Source organism: Platichthys flesus, chromosome 3 (assembly GCF_949316205.1).
Source record: "Platichthys flesus chromosome 3, fPlaFle2.1, whole genome shotgun sequence".
In the NCBI taxonomy this organism is placed as follows: Eukaryota; Metazoa; Chordata; class Actinopteri; order Pleuronectiformes; family Pleuronectidae; genus Platichthys; species Platichthys flesus.
Genome location: NC_084947.1, coordinates 21,345,249 through 21,369,752, shown reverse-complemented (window position 1 = coordinate 21,369,752; position 24,504 = coordinate 21,345,249). Strand labels below are relative to the sequence as shown.

The window sequence follows — 24,504 nt, the reverse complement described above, 5'->3', positions numbered from 1 at the left end:
CTAGCACAGTCATTAACCAAGCTTTGTGTTGTTGATATATATTACAAACAGATATACATCAGGTTAAAATCGGAAAAAAAATTCGATGACAAAAATATTGGAAGATGTGGATTTTAGTTTTGACCGTGAGTGCAACCTTTGATTTCAACACAGCACTCTAACTGGGATGAGTGCAAAGTAATTCATCTGCATCGACCTTTCCATTTAGGTACTGAGCTGGAGTTATCTGAAGGACTGCTAAGTCCTCAGAGCACTACAGTGTGGGTTGAAACGCTATCTTCTGTTAGAACCGAGCTGAGAGAAAATTAGCCCAACACAAACTGACACGCAATCTGTATTTGTGCTTGGTCCGAGTCTGACGTTTTCCTCAACAAAGCAAACAAATTTTGTAGATACCCTAGACAATGTGACCGAACCCAACCTGAACCGGAAATCGTTTCAAAATGTTTGTCTTAACCCTGTGGCTGATCGGTGTAAAGGACAACAACGGAACGCTTTTAGATTTAAATAGAAAGACCTGAGATTGAAGCTGTGTGATGGCATCAACGACAGAGAGAACTAACAGGTCTGAATTGATGGAACCGGGGGATGGGACACAAGGAAAGGACTATTTGAAACTTCACCGTTAATAGAGTCAGTTACTCCGAGTTAACCACCACTACACAATGTGGCTGCTCTGTCAGCTTAGACACTGTGAAGCAGCAGAGTGTCGGTCAATGAGTAATAATACCACAGGTTGGAACCAAGCCCTCTGGTAAACCATAACATATAATAAGAAAGAAAATTAACCATAAACCACCAAACAGGCTAAAAATATTCTGGCAAAGAGCAATAAGAAACTTGAGGGAAAGAAAGGGTCAATTTATTATTCCTGCCTTATCTTCTGAATTAGCTCAAACTGAAATAAGGCTCCTGCTTTCATTATTTCCTGCCCTCTCGAGTACTTTCTGAGAGCAGAAGGGACACAACCCTGAACTGTGATTGTCAGTCGCCAGACCCTCGCTCCATGGTGCTGATGGATGACCAAGGCCCAAAGAGGGAATTACATCGTTATCTAATCTGACAAGGCGAGGAACGCCGCACCTAGCTGCTGCTGGTTTTATCCTGAGTGAGAGAAAAAAGGAGATATCTCTACAAACCAGCTGACTGCACCACATGGATTTTATGAACAGGCCAGGGGGGATGTCTACTTTCTGCCTATTCAAAATTATCAAAGTTTTATCCTGTGTGACATGAGGACAGGTTAGCTCCTTGTCCACCTCAGCAAAGGACCTGAAACCTAAAGCTGGGAACGCGTGGACACATCATATTTCTGTGAATGCTTCTGATGGCAAAAATCGGTCGGACATGTTGAAGACAATCTTTTTGTAAAGCGTACTTGGAGATTAAAGTTGTGCAAGCATGTCAGTGAGTTCTGTTCACTAAATTCACATCGAAAGGGCAAGATTCTCTGGTTTATAGACTTGAAAGACGCATGATTTTTCACAAGTGCAAACCATTATTAAGCTGTTTGGGTAAATCAATAACATACGAGTTAGTAATTCCCCCCTCCTGAGAAACTCTCTGCAATTACATCATCTCAAACTTAGCCATATCCTTGAACACACATTTAAATAAACAAACTAAAAACCAAATCAGTCCCAGTGCCATTTGAGCAATATTTAAAACAGGCAGCAAAGACGGCCTGGCCCCCGCACTGAGCATAAACAGGATAAGTTAAACCAACAATTCATTGAAGTACAGTCAAACACAGGACGCCTCGAAGCCACTAACGTCACACAGGAGGAAGGAGAACCGCCTCTAATGGACACTAATACCAAGCAGTGAGGCATATATGATTACAGGCTTGTTAACTGAACCCCTCGACAAAAAGACGACAGCAGCTCAGCATACATAATCATACGCAGGACGCGGATTAGGATCAATGATCCAACATTCAATTACAAATTTAGACCTTCAATTAAATAGAAAGGGAAAACCGTGATGTTGCAGCAAAGAGAATGTTCGCTGCTAAAACATTAGAATCTCACAGATAATAGAAGAAAACTGACATATTTGACGCTACGCCAGCAATGTTGTAACTATAGGAAGTGTACGGTTACCTAGTTGGCTAGCACTGTCTATTAGTCAGACATTTCTGCTGCACTTTAATCATCTGTTTCTTCAGCATGTACATGTCAACCTTAGAAACAAAATGTGCATCAACTGTGTTATCCCTATGAATAAAGTAGGTGGCTCACCAAGCAGAATAAGTAAAAGTGGTAGTATACCTTCTCTTCATTTTTATAAAATATTATATTTCAAGAAAGCAGCTTGGATAATGTAAGCTAATGTTAACTAACATCATTTTACTATTACTACTCAAAATGAGCTGATGCCACTGTGGAAGTCATGATATGATATTAATACTTTAAATTGTGAATTAAATAAGGAGGGTCACAAACCTTTCTGTTGTGTTTTTTTTTTTACATGTCTCTCTCTGTATCTTATCTTAGATTACCAGAAGAACTTACACTTCTACCATACTTCTAGGATGTACTTGGAGCTATACTCCTGTACTGGTACTGGCATTAGGGACATAGAGACATTACAGGGGAGGCCTGGATGAGCAGGGGGAAATAGAGAGTGAAATCAGGTTGAATTAGTAGGATTTTGTTAGGGAAAAAACAGAAGGTTTGCTGGTGCTATTGAGCAACTTTATTAAAATTCCACTTGGATCCTTTGTTATTTGATGTTCCCCCAAACATTGTTAATGACAGATGGACATTTTGAGGGGGGGAGATTGTGGGTGTTTAGTTTTTTTTAATGCCTGAAGTGGGGCATGTCTGAACCACGGTCATACAGAAAACGTTTTGTTCCAGGTTGCCCCAAACATTTTTACAATAAAACAGCTGCTCTGTGATGAATCATATAAAATGGCTCCGTATGAAACCATTTACCATATATGTGGCACCATCCAGAACCCAATGATTAGTGACATTTTGAACAGTGTATCGTGATTGAGTTCCTCTTCCCATCTTTTCACAGCTTGTCACTCGCTCCACTAACACGCTGGAAATTCTGAATGGAGCACAAATACCAAACAAAGCATGCTTTAGGATATCAATGAAGACTGATTCCATGGATCTGAAGTGAAAAGGAGGAAACAGATGTGGAGGCTGGAGATTAGATTCCTGTCAAGCTCTTTCTCATGCACAGCTCTGCTCTCATTCTGGTAAAATGCCGCCGTGCACTCTGATTATTTAGCCGGCACAAACACAAAACTGCTGAGCACGTAGGTCTTGTCCAGATGATCGGTGGATCGACCGATACATCGAGCCATGCGCACCCTGAAGTGTGGACTATTAAGCTTGGCATCAAATGAGAACCGTCAGCCTGGCTGTTCTGCTTCCAGAGCAGGTTACTCATTTGGCATATGGTCAAGGGCAGTGATTAAGCCATTCTGAGCACCGTCGCACTAAAGGGCAGAAGAAGCTACTTCAGTGCTCTAAGTTATTGATCCAGATATGACTGGGATTATATTGTGATTGCTAAACCAGGACTAGAGACTTATCTTCAGTATTTCTCTATGATGAGTTGTCATGCTGTGTCTACATAAATAATTCGGTACTAATGTGACCTAATTCAATCTCAGTGAGGAAACACAAACTGTCAGACATCCGCAAGCCAAACCCAACCCTGTGTGTGTGTGAGTGTGTGTAGTGCTGACCCCAGGTCTCATCCTCCGTTGCCCACATGACACCAAGTGGCCTGTTGACAGCAGTGAGACCTTTAACACACTGCAGCCTGGGAATAAAAAAAGATTTGTGTTCCCGGCGCTCTGCTGTACATGAGTGCACATGAGGTCGTGATCTAGCTCTTTAGTTTTACTCCTGCATGTCTGCATCCAAACCACACTGGCAATATGAATATTACAATTTCTGCTACTGTTGCACTCAGTGCAAGTTATACTGATCAAGAGACGTATCACAAAAGGTCTATAACCGTTCTGTGGCTAGCTCTGCAGCAACAGCAGCCTCAGACAGGGTCCAACATAATGGATGGAATGGATGTGTGTTTGATAATGAGAAGGGATGTCCTAGTTTGGACATGCACTGCTCCCCGGGGGGTTCCATTATACACAGCTCAATCCTCTGGGCCTTTTTTTAAGAGGAAATGGAAGAGGAACAGACTACAGTCTTAATCCTCACCCTCAAACCATCTGCTGAGGGGGTGAACCTTAAAGTGTAGAGTGAACTGAAACTAATAATTCAATAGAGATTTTTTGGCAACCTTTGTGACTGAATCTCTGATCACAAATTGATACATTAATTGATTCACAGAGCAGGATTTGTTTAAGCAAAGCCCTGGACAGTACACTAAGAAATACAGGGATTTTTAAAGATACCTCCTATTGGCGCATCTCACAAACACCATATGTTCGGCTTGGTCGCGGTCACTGACCTGAGAGTGAGAGTACAAAACCGCTCATAGTGCAGCCAGAGCATTTGTCTTCATGCATTTGTCCATGTGGGCCAGATTTGCACTTAATACATCTTGCTTACATTTTACCATTGAGAGAAAAAAAGGTCATGCAGATGTGAGAAAAAAAAAAGAAAAAGACTTGCAGCCAGAAAATTCACACACATATTAGATCATCAAGAGCTCAAAACATACGACATGTAAAGAAGAAAATGCCTTTAGAAACTAGATGGATTTCTCATGGTGCGATTTTGGTGAATCATCACTGCGTCCACCATGTCTCCCATTGGTCACTGTGACATATGGTCTTTAAAGCACTGTCAAACATCCAATCATCAGAGAGCGAGGAATCAGTGCTGCAGTTTAATCCCTCTGCAGACAGTGAGAGGGACAGTGAGTGATCGATGCTTCTTACAATAGTTAGTCTAGAGCAGACGTCATTCATAGTGATTTTTTCCGCCCCCCCCCCCCCCCTCGTGTGTCCTTGTCATGACGTAGATTACACTGATAATCTGCTCACCTGGGCGGGTCAGCCCTGGAGGAGCATGTATGTGAGGATGATGATTCACTCTCTGCCGTCATCTACAGCGTCACCTCCGCATTTATGTCTCATTATTATCTCCCTCTATTATCAGGTGGAGTGAGTGGGGGCCTGTGGTGAGAGCTTCACTGCGTGGGGGTCCTTGGCAGGGCTTGAGACCCTAGCTGATAAAGCTGTGTGACTGTGTAATCATCAGCCGCTGAGGATGGAGCACTATCACCAGCTCATCTCCACACTTGAGCTGAACGGAAATCTGCTAAGGGAGAGAGGGAGGACCTGTTGTTCTCGGGTCAGGAGACCACACATATACACACACTGTAGGTGGGGCATGGCGGTGGATGGTCTGAGTCATAGCTTTGGGACCCATGCAGGACCCCACTCTCCCAACAACCCCTCACCTAGAGTAACTAATGCCTCTTGCATGAGTGGTGTGACACTGTAACGATCCCAAATGGGTGGGAATCAAACACAGCCGCCTACACGCGCACACAAACACACAGCCGCCTGCTGGCCCAACGCAACCATTTTAATTGTACCAACAACTGCCTGCGGCGTCTCTTGAATGGAAAGTGAGCATCTACAGGCCCAGGAGCTGAGCTTCTCCCCTGCACCGCCATGGCTTCTTTATAAACTTACACACTGGAAGTTTGACCCTGCAGGTTTAATCCCTCCAACGATCTGCGTGGGGCTGCAAAGGAGAGGCTGCATCCGAGGCTGCTCTTTGCAATAAGCCAATTCCCAACTGGATGAGACCCACTCCTGTGAAAACTACACTTACTCCAGTTCAGTGACTGAATCCGCCCGTGCAAACTTCCGATCCACTCCTGTGTGTGTGTGGGTGGGTGTGCGCGTAATCTGGAGAAACAACCCGGTGCATGCACATGATGAGAGGAGAAGAGGAGGCGTAAAAAACTTACGTGAAAACGAAAAATAAAGTGGTGGACCCCACGAGCAGTGTGGCAGCAGTGGACACCGGGATGTATTTGGTGGGTTTAAATCTCTTTCCAGCGCTGGTGGGCATTCTGTGATTTCCACATTCCTCTATTAATTATTCCGATTGGAGGCGCGTGTAGGAAGAATAATAAAGACGTCCAGGTCCGGTGTGGAATGGCTTTTCTGCGGGTGTGAAAGGTACAAGCAGTCCGTGTGTGCTACCGATGAAGCCGCATAGATCCTCAGAGAGAGAGAGAGAGAGAGAGAGAGAGAGGCAGGAACACACGGGGCTGGAGCTCGTTCTGTCTCTCTCTCTCTCTGGAAGCCTGGAGATCCCACCCTCACGGTCCAGCCCACTGCTGAGGTCACTGAACCGCTCGAAAAGGTGGAGCCTCGATCCCTGGAAACCCTGCAGGCGTCTCCCAAGGAACAGTGCCCGTGTCGGCTGCTGGTTATTCTGCATTTCACCGGTAGGCATGGATCGCTCTTCAGGCATTTTTTTACCCGAGGATTTTACCCGAAAGATTCAACGATCCTCTAACATTTTCAGTTTCCCTTTGCGTACACACGCAACTATTAAAACCGGTGTTTATTGAATCTACAACGTTTTTTACGGTTGAGGGTAAATCTGTGTTGCTGTCGCCGCAGCCGCAGCCACCGGCACCACACTCCATTCAGATTCTGCCAGTTTTACGTTGCTTCGCTCACCCACAACGGTACACACGTGATCGGTGCAGATAGAATATATTTCACACAATATCTTCTTCAACTCTTCAGTCCGGCTTGGTCATGGCACATCAGTCAGCGCGTTTTCAAATGAAACCCCTGTTGTTAAAGTGAACCTCTCGCTCCTCTCCCCGCCTCCTGCAAAGTTTGAAAATGATAGTAGACCATGTGATGATCTGTTAGACTTAAACTGTGAACCAGTGTTTTCAAAAGGTCACCCACCTCACAACGACCTCGTGTGCTTTGCTATTATTGATGTTTCTTCAATCCTTTCTTGTGATACTAATATTATAAAAATTGTTCATCTGCTGTCTTCGATTTGAGATTTTGTATTATGTGACTTTCTATCTTTCATTTATCATTATCACTGTTCTCATAATTTCATGTGTGGATTTACAGTGCCTCTTGCAGTTATCACTCCAGATTTTGGGCTCAGAGCGCCCCCTTGTGACACAATCAAATGCATGTGAAGAGCGAAGTGGAGGCTTATTGTCTCCGCGGGCCCCCGTACTGTTTGTGGAACACTAGATTAGCTTGCTATCTGTTGTGCCGACTGTATTTTTAGTTTGTAGCTTAGCGCCGCCGCACCTGCAGACGTCTGTGCCGCAGCTTTTACTTTCACTTGCTCCTGTCGGACAATCAGACGCCATTCGTCCCAACCAAGCCACCGAACACTGAGGGCAGGCGGCGTTGCGTCTCGTTACAGCGACCCGTCGGAACTCAGCTAATTAGCTAGCGGCAGTGTGCTAACCCTGAGGCGGCTCGCAGGACCATGGCGTACAGGAAAACTTTCCAGCTCATCTGCGGGGTCGCCGGAGGCTCCGCCGTGCTGGTGTTCGCGGCCGCGGCTGCCGACTCCCGCGGGTACTTCGGGGGGCAGCGCGGGGAGGCGGCGGGCAGCCGGTGGTCCAGACTGACGGTGCTCCGAGCTGCGCAGCCGGCGTGGACCCCCGCCAGCCACACGCCGGCCCCGACCGGACACGCCTGGGATGTCAACTGGGACAAGTGAGTCGATCTGCCGGCGTGGTCTCGGATCGTTTCCGCGTAGCTAGTTGTGGTGCACCGCCTCCATTGTTAGCTCAGTTATAGCAGTTCCAGTAGCCGTCTGTCCACTATGGTCAAAGGTGGTTGGCTTCAGTATAAGAAGATGTTGTGCTACTATGGTCTGGGTCGGTAAACAATTAGCTCCTGTATATGTTCTGTCAATGAGAAAGTACCCAAAGGCCAAACGCCTATAAATCTGTGTAATGCAAATCCAATTTAGGAGATACGACACATACATTATCTACCTCAGATCGTCGTTTTGTTTCACAACAGGTATAATCATAATATTTATCTAAACACAGTGACAAGATGCTACACAAGCTGAATCTAAAATGTTGAAGGCGAACAACAGGTAACGAAGAGGACTACACATAATTGTAGCACGAATACAAAAATATAAAATGTCTAAGTTTAAAAACAAGGCAAAACAAAACATTGGAAAATGATTGAAATAGTTAGTAAGATCAGAACCAGAAAACAGCAACGTATAAAAATGTGTCTAAGAGAGATTAACAAGAGGACAAGGATTCTGCCAGCGGAGATTGCTTTAAAGAGTTTGAACCCTGACAGATAAGGCCCGGTCACCTTTGGCCCTCAGCTGTTTGAACCACAACCTTCTCTCAGGAGCACAAGTTCTGTCTTGAAACGTAACACAAACGTCGATGCAGCATTTATTGTGAAAATGGTCGATATCCTCTGATATCTTGATAACATGATTGGCCTGTTAAAGTCAAACCAAACTCAACAGGTTGCTAACTGTAATAGTTTGGATGCATGCCGATTCTAAGGAAGGATCAAGAGGATTTGTGAGATTCATGATCCTTATTCCTCGAATTACCTATAAATAGTGAACATTTTTAAGGAAGCTAGGCGTTGAGAATCTTCAGAACTAGGTTTATGGAAGTTCCTCCGAGTTTCATGCTGATCATCATCTTAAATCCTAGTTGTGTTAACCCAGATCTCCATGCTTAAACCTAACCACTTAACCAACCGGACAAAGCCTAATCCGAAAATCACTGCGTCTTAACTGTGTTCAGGAGAGACCCAGCTTTACTGTCCAATGGGAAGAAGAAGGAGAGTGTAACCGAGGACCCCAGCTCCGAGCAGGACAACAGCAAACCCAAAGCTACACGCAACATCCTCCTCATCAGGCACTCCCAGTACAACCTGAGTGGAAACTGCGACAAGGAGAGGATCCTCACTCCACTAGGTCTAGTTGTTTTCCCTACATGAATGGGGAACCACACAGCTGTCTGGGGAGTAGTTTCAGTCAAAGAGGTTGATGTGTATGTTGGGGACCAGCATCATTGTGTGGGAGACAGTACCTCTTCTCTTGCCTGTTGCTCCAACCAAAGTTTACCGACCATCTTGGTGTCCCATCTGACAAACAAGCCCTTTGTTATAATGGCCGTGTCTCTACTTCCAGGTCGTGAACAGGCGGAGCTGACGGGCCAGAGGTTGGCCGCGCTGGGACTGAAGTACGATGTCCTGATTCACTCCAGCATGGCCCGGGCCACAGAGACGGCAAACATCATCAGCAAACACCTCTCAGGTAGTGAAAGACCCGACTCGTCCACTCAGCCGTATCACTATTTGTATGGTTTAGCTGTTACTCGTTTAAGATGACAAACTTTAGATTTCCGTACAGTACCAATTAAAAGAAGACTTACATTTTGCCCTTGTGCTGAATGTCTTACGGGTCTAGGAGTGGAGCTGGTGAGGTGCGACCTGCTGAGGGAGGGCGCACCTATTGAGCCGGTTCCACCCGTCACTCACTGGAAACCTGACGCTGTGGTGAGAGAGGCTGCATCCACTCTGCCGCTGGAGTGGGCTGTAGGCCGGATTTACTGCATTTGCTTTTCCTTGTTCAAGTAACCTTGTCCCTTTAATGTCTGTGCAGGCGTTTTGTCCTGTGAATGTTCAGGCTTACAGCTGCAAAATGAGCCAATGCATTCAGTGCAATGCCACAGGAATGGAAATAAGAAGAGTTCTTTTCCAAAATGGCAACGTTACAGGGAATCACTTTCAGTATCTTCTACCATTGTTAGATCAATAAATGCTATATATTCAGGCAGTACATGTTCATTATTACAAACACTTTAGAATGAGTTCACCTCACAGCAGAAGTCATTTTATGGCGATAGATATTTACATTTTTTCTAGTTAAAAAATTATATTTCCCCAAACACTGCCCTGAGTACGCTGGATAAACCCATTACCTTCAGACATTAGACTTTATTTTCCCTTGGGGAATTTAGTTTTGACTACCACTTCAGTACAGATCAACACAAATGGGCACTTTCAAAGGCACATTGATTTTGAGTGTTTAATCGTGGAAAACGTCCAACTAAAATCCTCAAACATGGTATCACCATGACAGAAAGACGCAGTTAATTACACTTCTCTTTACTGGATTGTAGATGAAACATTTCTTGTTGACATGTTAATCAGTCAGGCGTCACCTGAAACTTGTTGGACATAATTTGATCCTTCATTTGAACAATCCAGTTCTCTGCAGGACAAGTCAACCGTAGAAGGAGCATTTCTATCTGGTTGGTCATTTTGGAAAGAAGCTCTTTCTCCATTCCTCGCAGTGTACAGCAGCATCATGTACTGACTGACAGGTTCCGTCCGAACCTTTTTCACGTGACAAAGCTGGCTTTCAACCTCTCTACCGTCCTCCAGCAGTACCATGAAGACGGGGCTCGCATCGAGGCAGCCTTCCGCCGCTACATCCACCGGGCTGACCCCAAGCAGAAGGAGGACAGCTATGAGATCATCGTGTGTCATGCCAATGTCATCCGTTATTTTGTGTGCAGGTTTGTGTCGTCAGCGGGCAACGTGGAGTGTGGGCTCCTGCTTTGCTAACTGTTGTGTTAATTTTGCCTCATAAGATCCTTAGATTGAATTTGTGCTTTAGTTGTGTCAAGCTCCTAAAGGGAAAACCCTGTTTAATGAAAAGGGGCTGTCTGCTACACACAGACTGCTCGTCCCCTGCTTCTGGTCGATGGGATATTTAGTGAAGCTCATCCTTACAGATTTTTAGCTGATGATGCTTATACAATTATTAGGAAGTAAAAAAAATCAGATTTAAATATTTTTGCAGATGTAAAAGATTGTTTAACTGGCAGTGATTCCTAAGATGTCGTCCTCAAAGCCATATCACAAAGAAAGATAATTCAGGGCCTGTTATTTTACAGTTTGAACATAAACATAATAAAAAATAACAAAAAAGGAGAGGAAAACAGATCTTAATTTGAAATGTAAACAAATGCTGATCCTTTCTGCCTTGTTTATTCAGTAAAACTAAAGATTTCTTATCAGCATAACATAAACCGCTGATACAGATCAGTCTGTGAAAGGCTCCTATTGGCTGATAGGATCAATAAAATACAGGTCGGGCTCTTACAATTACTACACCTAATTACTTGTAGGAGTTTGTCGTCCAAATTATTAGTAATCTGAAAAAACTACACACAAATAATTTTCCTGTAAACGTATAATTTTCTCATTACTCAAATGTTCCTGTCTGTCTTCTGGTCTCTCAGGGCCCTGCAGTTTCCTCCTGAGGGCTGGTTGCGCATGGGTTTGAACAACGGCAGCATCACATGGCTCACCATCCGACCGAGCGGCAGGGTGGCCCTCAGAACTCTAGGAGACGCCGGGTTCATGCCCCCAGACAAACTAACGCGGACCTGATGACCCCCCCGCACACACTTGCCGCAAAGTTTCTGGGACTCAAATCGGCCGCAGGGTCCTTTTCTCCTTAAGTGTCTTGAAACATACTTTTGATGTTATTGTTTTGTATTTGACAACCATCATATAAGGAGAGATTGGTGGTGGTGTTGTTACTTCAGTGCCATAGGAAACCAGAAGTGGTTAACAGCTGGATAGCAACTCCTGAATGTAACTGAAGATTTTTACACGAGTGATTGATTTTTAAAACCAAAAAAGAAAATGAAAGTTGTATTTGTATAGCTGTTGTAAACACAAGTCGTGCTGTTAGCTTTACTTGTCATTACAGTTTAATGAAGTGAGGATTGTGTTGTAAGGTGCAGCTGAAGTGAATAAAAAATATAAGTTGAAGTCCACAAGTCCTTTCTCGCAGATGCCACCGAAGTAAAAAGAAAAGCGTGTGGAATCGCGGCAGTAAAGTAGGAGTGATGTTTTTATTGGTTAGTTGAAAGCAAAGAAGATGTAGACGTACAGAAAGAGAATTCAACATTTAGTTTTTAAGAAAGTACAGAATGCTAAAAGCACAAGAAGCATGATTTAAGTCGATTAGGTGCCTTTTTGCAAAGTTCCACATTCAGAAACATTCAGAGACCAGAGTTTGATCCGATGTCACCTGAGAGCAAGAGGATGACGATACAATCAGCCCAGTGAAGGTTGTGCTCTCAGATAAAGGACTAGTTCACACAAAAACGTTTACATTCAGAACACTTGTTTCTCTCAACCTAGTCACAATCTGAATATTGATAACGATTGGCTTCTTTGTTCTTAACGTAGCTGACTACTGGTACAGCAGTCAATTTATCCCCAAGTTAAAGATACTGTCGTTTTACGGCAGGTTTTTGAACTATTCGTTCAACATGTGAACATGAACTTGAGGGACCTGCCATGAGCTTACCACTCGCCAATCCTTAGATCCATGACATTGTTCTGGATCTTAAAGCTCTATTAAGCAGCAGTTTTCTACTGGGCTTGGTCGTAACATTAGAAATCAACTGGGAATCAAATAACTACTTGTGAAGTGAATGGATCGTGAGAACTGCTGATCTCACTGGGAATCGAACCTGCAGCTCTGTGCAGCTGTCAGCTTATCAGGTGTGTTGTCTGACAGCTTTAAGGCAGTTCTGTTAACACAGCCAGTCAGTGGGATATACAGTTTAACTGCGTTGTTGCTGCTGAGTTAAGTCTTTCTGCCCCCTAGTGGTTTAAATGGCTTAATACAGCTTTAGGGTTTTCTAAGACTGAGCTTAATTAGCTCAGATAAAAAAATAAAAGAATGAAAACATATTTTAGAGATGGATGTGTGTTGTCACTCATACTAACACTGTGGGAGTTGCATGTGATTTGAAAAGATATTTCAGAAAAAAAAAAGTGAAAAGAAAAATTGCACAGTCTAAGGCCGCTGTAAGTGGCTGAAAGGAAAAGTCAAGACATGTTCAGGAACCACTGAGAAAAGATAGAAACTGTATGCATTTATTGAAGAACAAATTAAAAACATGGAAGATCTCAGTCTTTTCTCCATGTTTGCCATAATCGTCTGTGACTGACACAAACTGTCACTTCAGAAAATTAAGGCAATTCCTGAACTGAGATTAAACATAGGAAATGGCAGTCGGTTTCAATACCTTTGATAAAAACATTTAACTTTTGTGCTACTGACCAACATACAAAAAAATAATTTTTAAAATATTTGACATTTAACTTTTTTTTTTCTCTTTAAGAACATCTTCAGTCCCAGAATCCTGGTTAAGGACTCCACACTAAGGTTCTATAGACCCACTAACTTTGGGAAGTGCGGCCGGACTTTGTGATATTCAAAAAGGTCGACTACAGGTGCTTCACTCTTGCCACAAATAACTTTAACGTCAACGCAACATGGTCACTCCCTTACAGTACATAAAAGATCAAGGTTTAATTTTTTTCATTCTTGAGTGTACATCACAACCCAACGTGATGAGAGTTCCTGTATTACATAGTAGTAGTAAGATACATCATTAATACAAATTTTCCAGACACTTGTGCATATTTCTGTTAGGTATGTGGTTTCTGAGCTGTGGAGGAGCCACCTTGGTGCAGCTGGATTTGTGGTGGGGAAGGGGGGTGGGGGGAGGGGTTATGGCCGTAGTGGTAGGAGGCGGAGGGAGGGACAGGGTGGGCAGCTAAATCGATGGCTCGTTTAAGTGCTTGAGGCGGATGCGCTGGATGTAGCTAGCATTGACAGGGCTGTAGCGGCTGGGACTGAAGTCCGGCGAGGCTGCGTGCCGGGCGGGACTGAAGCGGCCGCTGGGAGACATCAGGTCGCTGACTGGGGAGCCGGGAGTCTGATGATGCATCCTGAGTCGTGGTTTTACCACCGCAGGGCTGGGCCAGCTGGAGGACACACAACAACACACATCAGCTACTACATTTACAACACGGATGCTTTGCTACTGAAACTGAACAGGTGGATTGGAACAGATCAAGGCCCCGTTCAGACATCCATCCTGAGGGCTCTGTTCACACCTGGCGTGTCCTGAATGCGTCTCATGTGAACACATGGTTGGATCTCACTCCCCACTCTATTTGCAAATAAACCTTCACGTCACTTCAGTTAGTGACCAAGTTATGTTGTTTTTACCCAGTCTGAGTTTACAAAAGTGTCTGCGGTCCATATGTTTGTGTGCCGGCACGAGTACAACTGAAATCATTGTGTTGGTCAGTGATGATGTCAACATATGGACTCTGAGAAGTGTAAATTGTCAGAGGACCTCAGCTGAGTAGGTGGTCCTTCATATGTGGCCCAGGACATATTTGCTTTCACACAGTGAGAAGAAAGTGGCTACGTGCATCCTGGACCACCACTGACTGTCGTTTGAGTGATCCCATCTCTCTAGTGGTGAAGTTTTATGTTGCAGCTGAATACACCTCACCTCAGCGTCCCCTTCCGTACATGAAAGAGAACCTGTCATAGCCTTCAGTTTCATAAAAACTTGAAAGGTGTTTGGTTTGTCCAGGTTCAACTACTGTAAACAACAAGGTGGCCTCCATAGAGAGGACCCGCTCCCGATGTAAATGTGACGTATTTAAATATAAAGGACTCATTCTAGGGTAAAGAAAACAGTTTTTGTAAAATTTAGATGTAAGACACTAGTGAGAACATCACATCAAGCCATTATCAGACTGTACAGATGTTACTGCATGTGTGTTTGTACCGATAAAATCACAGACCAGCAACAGAGATCCTGCATTTCTCAGACCAAATGTTCTCTGAAACTAAAATGTTTCACAATACAGATTAATCACATTATTTCAGCTTGTGATTTACTCACCACTGCCTGTCTGATGCAGAGTATGACGTCATTGTGCTCTTCCACTTATGAATGCTGGGATACTTCAGAGGATCGACGTCTATGCCGTCTATTGCTGACAAGACCTCTCGGTCTAGCTTGGTTGGTGAATCCCTGTGAAAAAAGTGAACTCTCATCACACGTGCAGGTATATACTTATCAGAGTAACATCATGAAACTTTGTAACTGGCTGTCTGTGATATTAACTGTGAGTTAGCGGGTCTTTCAGTGTGTGTGCTTCAACTAGAAGATAAGAACAAGATGCCATAAATAACAAACAACAGCTTAAGTTGATCATAGACAATTACAACATCAGATTCTAGATATAAGACAGATAGACATTTGATATTAACACATCATCTGGGGAAATGTTACAGAACACGAGTTCTGAAAATGGTCTAAGAATAATCTTTTCTCATATCGATAATTAATCAGGTAGACTCACCCATCAATGAAAAGTCCGCTTCGAATGTGAGGTGGAGTCCTGGGTAGGAACTCATGGGAGTTATCCAAGGACTTATAGGAGGACCCAGAAGACCCAGAGCTGCTCAGGTCTCTCCCCCCATGGTCCCATGACTTGGACCTAGCACAGAAGTTGCGTCCCCCAGTCACTGACCCCGTAGTCCTGCCCAGTACCTCCAGACCCTCCTCTGCTTCAAAGTACTCCTCTGAGCTGCCGCTGCTGCGCCTCTCCTCCGTCCCCTCTCCCTCTGTTCTCCAGCTTGGGCCTTCCAAGGCCTCGCTGTCCTGAATGCTGTGACTAAGAGACAGGCGGTTCAGCCCAGAATTCATGTCTATGGCTGAGGAGGAGCTGAAGGCGTCCCGGGAGTCCCTGTGCCGGCTGCCGCCACTGCTCCTCCTCTCCCTGCTGCTGGAGAGGCTGTCCAGTGGCTCTTGCTGTGACATACGCTCAAACTCCACCGTGAGGTTGGAGATGGGCGACAGCCGGCAGGAGGAAGGAGAGGTGCGGGGAGACACCTTGTCTCCATTGTGAGTCTGGTCTCTGGAGGAGGAGGAGCACACCCTATTTTTGCAGACAACACCGGGCGACAGTAGTACGTCGTCGCAGCAGCACAGCAGGTCCTGCTCGGCCGCGGTTTCGATCAGATCAGCCCCGCGGTGGTGCAGCGGAATGGGCAGAATGTGGAACTCGTGGCCGCCCACGGCTCCCTTCAGGCCGTCCTTGGATGCAGAGGAGGTGATGCTGGTGAGTGCTGCATTCTGCCGGTTCTTCATCTCCTCCAGGCTGATGTCATCACCCTCGTCCAGGAAGGCACCGACAGAGACGGAGTTGCAGAACTTTTTGGGTTTACCTGCAACCAGGGACAATTAATAACCAAAACACACTGGAAACTCCTCACTATTATTGGAGGGCAATATTATCATATAACTCGTCAAAGCAGAAAATGATGTAGCTCTGCAAAACGCATTGTTTATTTTACATCTCACAAGAGGCTGTACCTGATAACAAACCCTGCAATGCCTAGTACCACATAGGGTTGGTACCGAAATCCAGTGCCTGTTAGTCCATGGCCGGTCTACCAGACCGAATCACACAGATCTTGCCGTCAATTCGGTGTCTGATCTTTGTACTGAAATAGTTGTCCTGTTAACAGGCAACATAAACATCACAGCACGTGTCTGGTTAACATTACACTTAACTCTGATGGCACAACACTCTCTTCATGGTTCTGGCAGCACGTAACGGTAGCCTACAGTTAGCTGGTAGCTTCCTCAAACCTCAGTCAAACAAATGCCTCAGGCTAACCAGTCAGAAGTGTGGCTGTATTTCACGCGAAAGGACTCCGACACCGGGACTTGCAGCAAATATTTTAAAGGGAGGAACACAAAAACGTAATGAATCACCTGTGGACACACAGATACATTTCAAAGGTTGTTCTGTGTTTTACTGGCTGAGTGACCTCATGCCAAACACATCAGCTGGCTGTGTGGGCGTCTTCAGCCCCGGTGCTGACGAGACTGTTATTTTTTAAAGTATTGATTTTGCACTGGTCTTGGTATAAACCCAGATACCCAACCCTAAAAACACATTAAGTCAGGGGGTATGATCTGCAATGTCCATACAACATTTCTTATCTCGGCAGTTTTTACCACTATGTTTTTCTTATAAATATATATAATATTTTTTGTTTCAGGACTCCTGAGGGTGAGCATACCTGGAGAGGGGCTTTTGAACCTGTTGCTGGTCTCATTCTCTCCAGCGTCGTCATGACCACGTGGGCTGAAATCCTTCTTGCCCAGAAACTCTTCCAGCTGTTGGAGCCCCTCTGGCGATGACAGATCCACAAAACTTCCCAGGAAGTCCCAGTACTCAGCCCATGGATGACCCATCCCATGAGCCAGGTCTCTGCAGAGAGGGGACCACTGCTCTGTTAGACTATTACACATGAAAATGCACCATGTCTTTGTTTGTGTTAATCAGAATTAGTGGTGTTCTCATAGTTACTGGAGCATGAACCTTACTTTAACAACTCAAGACTGAGTTAACCTGCATTTAGACCGATTGGTTTGCGTCTGACAATAACACAGTGTCAGTGACCCGTTAGTCAGATTTGTTTACGTAATGTCAAATATTTGCTTATTCTACAAACACTATTAAACACTGTTAATAACGAAGACACACCGAACCACAAATTTAGGTGTCATTTCCGGTATTAATTGTATTAATATTGTTTTATTTTGAATGTAAACTCATATTTGTTGTCCAGGATTAAATTGGCCGGGTGCACATAGTGCGGTTGAGGGAAATACTGAAAAAGTGGAGATGACCTGGAACAAAGTTTGAACCAGATTGAACCCAGCATGTTACACATGGCTCAACTTGTTCATAATCCCCAAAGACATGTTTATCCTGCTGGTGCAAAAACTGTTTCCTCCAGTGAATTCTTGAACCACAATAATCAACGATTAGCCAATAACTATCACCAGTCAAGCGTATTATGATATCATTGCAATGTTTAATGTATTTCATTTTACTCTCACTGATGGAGAGCCAGGCAAGGTTTTACTAATCTGATACATGCAGTGGGATTTCTGTGTTGGATTTACCTGCCCACTCTCTCTGCCCCACGGTCAGGATCAGACTTGAGGATGTTTTGGAAAAGGTCGCGTCGGTCTCGGGGCGGCGTCTTCCAGGAGCGGCGAAAGTCATCTGCCTGCAGAAGGATAGCTTTTTATAGGTTATACATTTCAAACGGACATCACAACTTAATGATGTGATCTGCTAAAACACACAGAATGAGACAGTGATAGGTTAAAAATAAATAAATACAATTTAAAAAAAACTTGCTTTAGACGGACTCAGTGGGCCAGCAAAGGCTGTGACTGTCATCAGTGGATCCTTCGGGCTTCTTGTGTGCCTCTGGATCAGCGAGAGATTTTCCGAGGACTCAGGTGACCACGAAGCCCCGATGATGGGCTGAGAGGTGTTGTCAGTTGCCCTTAACAAAGGGATGTAGCAGCGATCTGTGACACAACAGACAATTTCAGTTTAGATGACCTAGTTGGATGGCCATGCCTTTCATTCAAAGCACCACACCACACCAGTGGGAATCAAACCTCAATCTAGCTTCGAAACTAAATTTAATCTTGTCTTTCGTTAATGTCTGTTGCATGTGGTGTTGTCAGGCTGTGCACAGGCCAGTGATTAGAGATAGCATGCAGAACCTCACACCTACCAAATTCAGCAGAGTACCAGTGTAACTCTCTACAGCTGCTTTCAGACATGAACTGAAAGTTTCCAGCAGGAGTGAGGGTCTCTGAGCGTTCTGCAGTCTTTCACCATAAGATTTATCCGAATTGTTTTTTTCACACCCCAGAAAGAATCAGAGGGCTTAACAAAATCTCTCAGACTTATCAGTAGTTCATTCTGTATTGAGCACAGTCTGCCACACTAACCCCACAACACCAACCCCAGGCTGTTTTTATTCATCCATGGGGCTCTGGGTGTATGTCCACTAACTGGCACTTGTTAGTGTCATCTTTAAGGCAACAGGAGATAACCTTCAATGTTTTGATAAATGTCCTTACCCTCCAAAAAGTCACTTATCTTCTGCTTCACTTCTTGGGTTTTATTCTTTCTGCTACAAATAAGCTGCGGAGAGGAAAAATAAACAGTTTAATATATGTGTACAGTCTTACAGCTGTTACTGAATCAACAGAGGAAAGAATTAGCTCATCTAACTTTAGCTTACAATGTGCACTGAGTGACTGTTGGCAAAAGATTTGAAATGCAAGCTGAAAGGTCACCGCTCTAAAACCTGAGTGAGCATAACTGTATCTCCCTCAGCAAGTTCTGCCAGGAATTCATTGTTCAGAAGCACTGTGTAAACCTGAGTATCTCCCAGACAGAGCTTATGTGTATGTGCACACATTCATCTATACCTTCTGTGTATAAGTCCCCATCAGCTACAACCCAGGCTATGCTAAACGTTACTCAGTGTGAACGCTAGCGCTGCCATGGTGGTGTTACCAGTGCTTAACGGTGGTCCGGTACATACCTATTATATAACTTGCCCACTGGCCCCATCGTCAGGTTCATTTATTAATAGACAGAAAACTTATTTGGTTCAAAAGTTAAAGTGTCTAAGAGTAGAGCGTGACTCAGGCCACATTTAACTATCTGATCTGACCCAAGCCCAACCGAGTATAGTGGTCGGGAGACTCAGGACTGCCATTTGGAATGATCTATCAGAAACTGGCCCAGCCCGCCACAAAAAAGTGCCACAGTGCACATTGAACCATCACAGTCTGGGAAATTAGATCCTGTTAACAACTTCATGTGCAGCAGAGGAGGGAAGCTGCTCACAGTGAAATCTAACATTGCAGATCTCACTTAGTAAATGCAGTGCAGACAATGAGCCATATCTTTTCTTGATGACTGTCCAGTGCAAACAGTAACACTTGTGTTGTCACAGGTTATTAAACAGTGTGAAATGTCCACACTATGGATCCCTAGAGAATGAAAGGTTAAATTAGTGTTAAAAATAAAGCTGCTTACATCACAAGGCCTCTGGCCGTCCTTGTTCTTACTGTTCTTTTCGATGTCAGGATGCGAACACAGAACGTTGACCACATCTGGGCACCCAAACTTACAGGCAAAGTGAAGTGGTGTTTCAAACCCCTGGAACAAACAGAGTAAAATACAATGTAAACACAGCTAACTCCCAACATTTGGCAATAATCGTATCTAACCTGGCTGAGCGGGTATGTTAAATTAACTTACAGCCTTATCTGGAGTGTTGAGGTAAAGATCTACAATGTAGCGGACACGTTTCTGCAGCATGACTTCCTGGTCGTCTGGGTACATGAGGCGCATGAACTCTGGGTTCTCCAAGGTGTCCAGCAGCAGCTGGGCGATTCCCGCCTGGTTCTCCTTGGCCGCCACATGCATGACGTTGTACCGACAGCCCTCCTAAACAAACAAAACAAGGGGAATAACTTCATGGATCAGGACATCATCGTCTTTAATCTCCTGCCAATGGGAGAGGACCAAAAACGCAACACCTACTTAAATTATGAATTAATCATTCACTTGTATTTCACTTTTTGAGGTATAATGTGGAAAGGACCTTTATATAAATATCAACAATGACAACATTCAAGTCGGGCTATACTACATCTATTAATAGCAAATACTTTCTGCAGAGATTAGGATTCCACAAGAGTGCTACTTCAATCCTAATTGTATAGCCCATATTCACAAATCACAATTTGTCTCATAGGGCTTAACAAATTGCCACATCATCTGACCTTAACCCTCAACCAGAGTAGGGAAGTAGAGATTCACTTAATGTCCTCACCTGCACAATAGTGGGATTATCCCCTGAGCCAATGAGATAGCGCGGGTTGCTCCAGACCAGATCGCCAAAGGCGACCTCGTCGCCCTTCTCCACAGCTTTCCTCAGTTTGGCATTTAGGTCCTGGGTGCGCGGGCTCTTAAAACTGTTGGCCCGCTCCCGGTTGATGGTATCAACCCCCATGTTTTCTAGTAAGGAGAGGGAGAAGAGAGAGAAGGATGGGAATTGCTGTTAAAAATTCAGTTCAAGGCTGATGTGCTCCATGGTCAAACTGTCTGACTTTGAAAAAAACTTCGAGAATTTATACATTAAATCATTGCACTATTAGAATAATTTGCTCACAGATGGCATTGAAAAAGAAAAATCACATTTTTAAGAAAGAAGAAAATTAACTGCTCGAAATAAAACCTTGTACAAACATATGCTGAATGTCTAATTAAATACATCACAGAGGATATTATTGCAAACATTTACATAATAAAAAGGTATCAGACATCTAGTTACCTCTACTAAGGACCAGGCCTGGTTTGACAGGAGACACACAGGGTGCAGATTTGCTGGGAGAGGGGAAATAGTCGCAGATCCCCTCTGCGAACTTCTCAGCATCCTCTCGGAAGGGAAAGGCTTTGAATCGTGCTCCTTTCATCAACTTTACAGCTTGAAGAGTGTCTTTCTTATCTGTGTATACATGTGGTCCCTCTTCAAAAGAAAAGACAAAGAATTAGCTACTATCTTTCCTTTTTCTTCCACATACACAAGTTTCTTGTTTTGTACAGTGAAGTGAGTTAATGTGTCTGTAAAATGGAGCAAAAGATTTCATAAAGAACTGTAAACTGCAAAGTCATATTTTGATGAGGCTCTACAAAGTGCAGTTGCTATAAAAGCTCTCACTGACATAGTAACATTTATAGAATTGATTTTTGTAGTAGCTCAAGATTCTTTTAGATCAATATTCTATTCCTGAGAGGTTAGGCAGTCCAGGAACCCTGCTGCTCACAACCACACAAGCAGCAACAAATGCTTTCATCCACTTAAAAGACAGATGTAGATGTCTGACTACAACAACAGCACGTTCTCCTAAACAAATACTGAAACTAGACAACACAGACTTTATCAGGGATAAACAAGAATCAGGAGGAAATTACAGAAACTTTTCCTGCTGTGACTTTTATTAACTCTCAATATGGAACAATGGTATTTGTATGACACTGGACCAACAAGCGTATTTCTTACCATTTCTCGACAAAACATCCTCCCAGAGTGGACATACTCCATAATAAAAGGTTGGGGACACTTGTGCGAGCTTTGAAGGGGTTTCTGTTTTGGATTGAGAGTTACTGCCTTCAGCAGAGCTGTTGGCCGTTGTCTTTACTGAGATCTCCTCTTCATCTGGAGGGTTGAGACCTACACCATAACCAAAGTCCATCTCTTCGCTGGCAGGATTAGAGGAGCTGCTGCTTGGTGCAGCAGTGGTAGGTGCAACTGCAGCAGTACCACGGGCCACAGGGTTGACATGATCTGCAAGCGAGGCTGCACCAACCGAAACGTCTGCTGAAGAGCCATTGTCTAATTCAGTGACACTGCTCTCTGGCCCGGCCAGGACTCGGGCTAACTTCCTCTCAAAGGTGGCTCGGGTGGTGGCTGTGATGGGGCCGCACTTAACGCCAGCTCGGGCAAACTCCTCACGCAGTTCATCGCCACTTAGCCCCCCCAGCCTGCTCATAACCGCCTCCATGCTTCAGCTCCCTGCAAAACACAACATATGACACTTCAGCAATCATTACCAGTCACTGTTAATAAACTGGACAACCACCTTGTACTTTTATCATGAATAACAACATACAATGCATTTGTTAACACAACACCACAGTTAGAGGTGTTACATTCAGTCGTTTAAGACGTTCAAGTGACGTTTTATGAAAATCAGAGGGTTTTGCCTTTGTTTACAGCTCTAAAATCACTACTACTACCATTTATTGTACACTACAATTTGGACGGTATACATTATACTAATATCTTTGTATTAACCAACAAGTGAAACTCGATTAAAAAAATAAATGTAGTGTCTTTTTTCTTTAAACCTAATCTATACTTCTGATAAGCAATCGACGGCCTCTAATTGCGTTGTGCATATGTTAATATTACATCATAACAAGCAATCAACCGTTGAATAAAATAGAGATTATACAACCAAATCCTTTTTTTACCATTTCCTTGTAGCCTCCACAAATATGTTACACTGATCATGTGCATGCTCATAAAATGATTGAAAATACGCGATTTTTTAAACATAAGTCCATCCTCTGCGATATGGCAGGTGCTTCTCAAGATCAATTCTCCCACATGATTAATCCAATATCAAATGTATTTGAACGGAACCAGCTTCACCAATGTGGGACTAGCCTCTGCTAGCTAGCCTGCTAACCAACAAGTCCGCTTTAGCAGGCGGGGAAATGTCTCTGGCGAAGCTAGCATGTTGGAAACAGCTCAGATGAAAACCTGCACTGGCGGAGGAAAGTTGGACCAGGGACATTGGGGACTGGCGTCATGACGATAGGACTTATACATTAAACTGGATCCATCAAAACAACACTGGTCGGTTCACTCGCACGCTGTCACGCCCAAGTACTTCGGTCGCGGCGGGTGTCTGGGCTGTAACGTAACAAATTTGATCCGTCTTCGCGGTGATGATGTCGATAAACATTTAAGTGTGCGTGATGACATCCGGTGACGAACGCTCTTCTGTACTCACCGAGTGACATCTTTCTTGAAACGGCGCAGATGAGTAGGAACCCGCGGTTACTTTACACAGGTGAAGTGTTGGACAGACACAAAGCTGGAGACGGTCTGGAATAGTCTCATTGTTTACAACATGTTCTGCGCATGCTCAGTTGCATGGGAGGGCGCACGTTGCATTTCAGAACCGTGGGAAAATTCAACACTGGACGACACGAAGGTGACAGGCGCGTGATTTAGTGACAACTGTCGTTTTATCCCTAAACCACTAAATAATGACCGAACCACATGATTTGAAACATAGTTTAGGCTTGGATGTGGCACTACAGTGTAAAAGGTCCCCGCTACGCTACATAAGTTGTGTGTCATGGCCATGTATTGTCGGGATTTAACACTATTATAATCATCGCTGAATATAATGTACCCGTCCGTGCTATGTGATTTAAAGATCATTCTGCTGAAATTGTATTTACGCTGTCTGTTATTTACGTACTTTATGTTAGGTGTGGATGTAGCATCACGCTTTCTAGTAGCAGACGTGACTTATCCAAGAAAACTGTAACCTCGTGTCATGACTTTCCTTGACACCAGCACGTACAGCTTTTGACTAAAATAACGAACTTGTGCAAATCTAGTGTTACGTTCGTATAAAACACCCGGCTTGAGAATATTCCTATTGGCAAACATCCCCTATAGATGAGCCATCCTGCTAATAGGGTATTTGTCAGGTCAGCAACAGGCAAAATATAACGATTCAAATGACAATTACACAAGAAGTGAGTCGGGCAGATACTTGGAGAGATCACAGCCTATTAAATGTGGATATATAGAAAGTGAATGACGTTAACTTGACGATCCACCCAACGACATGGACTTGAGCAAGCATGCTAATTCCCATTAGCTACTTAGCATGTCAGGGAGCTGCCGGTTAGCAATATAATGCGTTAATACTAACAGATGTTGTAGAAACAAATAAGCTCCCGTATTCTCCCTGTCAACATGTAGCCCAGTGATATGCAGTAGTTTACAGTATTGTTGTTTTAATTTAAGCATTCCCACCTCCTCCGCTCTCCCTGGCTGCTGTTGCTAGGTGTCTTCTCACCGCGACGGTTTCAAAATGTAGAGCGCGAGGACCCCGTTCTGTCCTTCACCGTGCCTGAGCAGAATAACAGCTTAAACACAGGGA

At 44.1% G+C, this 24,504-nt stretch overlaps 3 protein-coding genes across 7 annotated transcripts in view; 1 reads left to right on the top strand and 2 right to left on the bottom strand.

The window, feature by feature from the left end:
- Positions 1 to 6,208, bottom strand: part of zdhhc8b (zinc finger DHHC-type palmitoyltransferase 8b) — a 60,805-nt gene extending 54,597 nt beyond the window's left edge. The window contains exon 1 of the mRNA XM_062384628.1: positions 5,920 to 6,208. Coding sequence (XP_062240612.1) covers positions 5,920 to 6,023 — 104 coding nt within the window. The 5' untranslated portion in view covers positions 6,024 to 6,208. The remainder of the gene's footprint in view (positions 1 to 5,919) is intronic.
- A 935-nt stretch (positions 6,209 to 7,143) lies between these two features.
- pgam5 (PGAM family member 5, serine/threonine protein phosphatase, mitochondrial) lies at positions 7,144 to 11,791 on the top strand. 4 transcript variants are annotated; one of them, XM_062384632.1, is made up of 6 exons: positions 7,144 to 7,666; positions 8,743 to 8,915; positions 9,132 to 9,257; positions 9,411 to 9,499; positions 10,394 to 10,524; positions 11,254 to 11,791. In XM_062384632.1, exons 1-6 carry the CDS (start codon positions 7,434 to 7,436, stop codon positions 11,402 to 11,404), a joined length of 903 nt encoding a protein of 300 aa, XP_062240616.1. In that variant the 5' UTR covers positions 7,144 to 7,433; the 3' UTR covers positions 11,405 to 11,791. The 4 variants fall into 4 exon arrangements, with proteins under 4 accessions (XP_062240616.1, XP_062240615.1, XP_062240614.1 ...); XM_062384631.1 differs by having other exon boundaries at positions 10,391 to 10,524; XM_062384630.1 differs by having other exon boundaries at positions 9,132 to 9,259; positions 9,407 to 9,499.
- Positions 11,792 to 12,894: 1,103 nt separating this feature from the next.
- On the bottom strand, positions 12,895 to 24,420 carry ankle2 (ankyrin repeat and LEM domain containing 2). 2 transcript variants are annotated; one of them, XM_062384627.1, is made up of 13 exons: positions 24,378 to 24,420; positions 21,816 to 22,328; positions 21,087 to 21,281; positions 20,586 to 20,770; positions 20,009 to 20,197; positions 19,784 to 19,906; positions 18,814 to 18,877; positions 18,070 to 18,249; positions 17,833 to 17,935; positions 16,941 to 17,131; positions 15,209 to 16,076; positions 14,746 to 14,877; positions 12,895 to 13,807 (listed from the first exon to the last, which is right to left on the bottom strand). In XM_062384627.1, exons 2-13 carry the CDS (start codon positions 22,315 to 22,317, stop codon positions 13,597 to 13,599), a joined length of 2,943 nt encoding a protein of 980 aa, XP_062240611.1. In that variant the 5' UTR covers positions 22,318 to 22,328; positions 24,378 to 24,420; the 3' UTR covers positions 12,895 to 13,596. The 2 variants fall into 2 exon arrangements, with proteins under 2 accessions (XP_062240611.1, XP_062240610.1); XM_062384626.1 differs by lacking the exon at positions 24,378 to 24,420 and adding an exon at positions 23,335 to 23,454.
- Between the last annotated feature and the right edge of the window lie 84 nt (positions 24,421 to 24,504).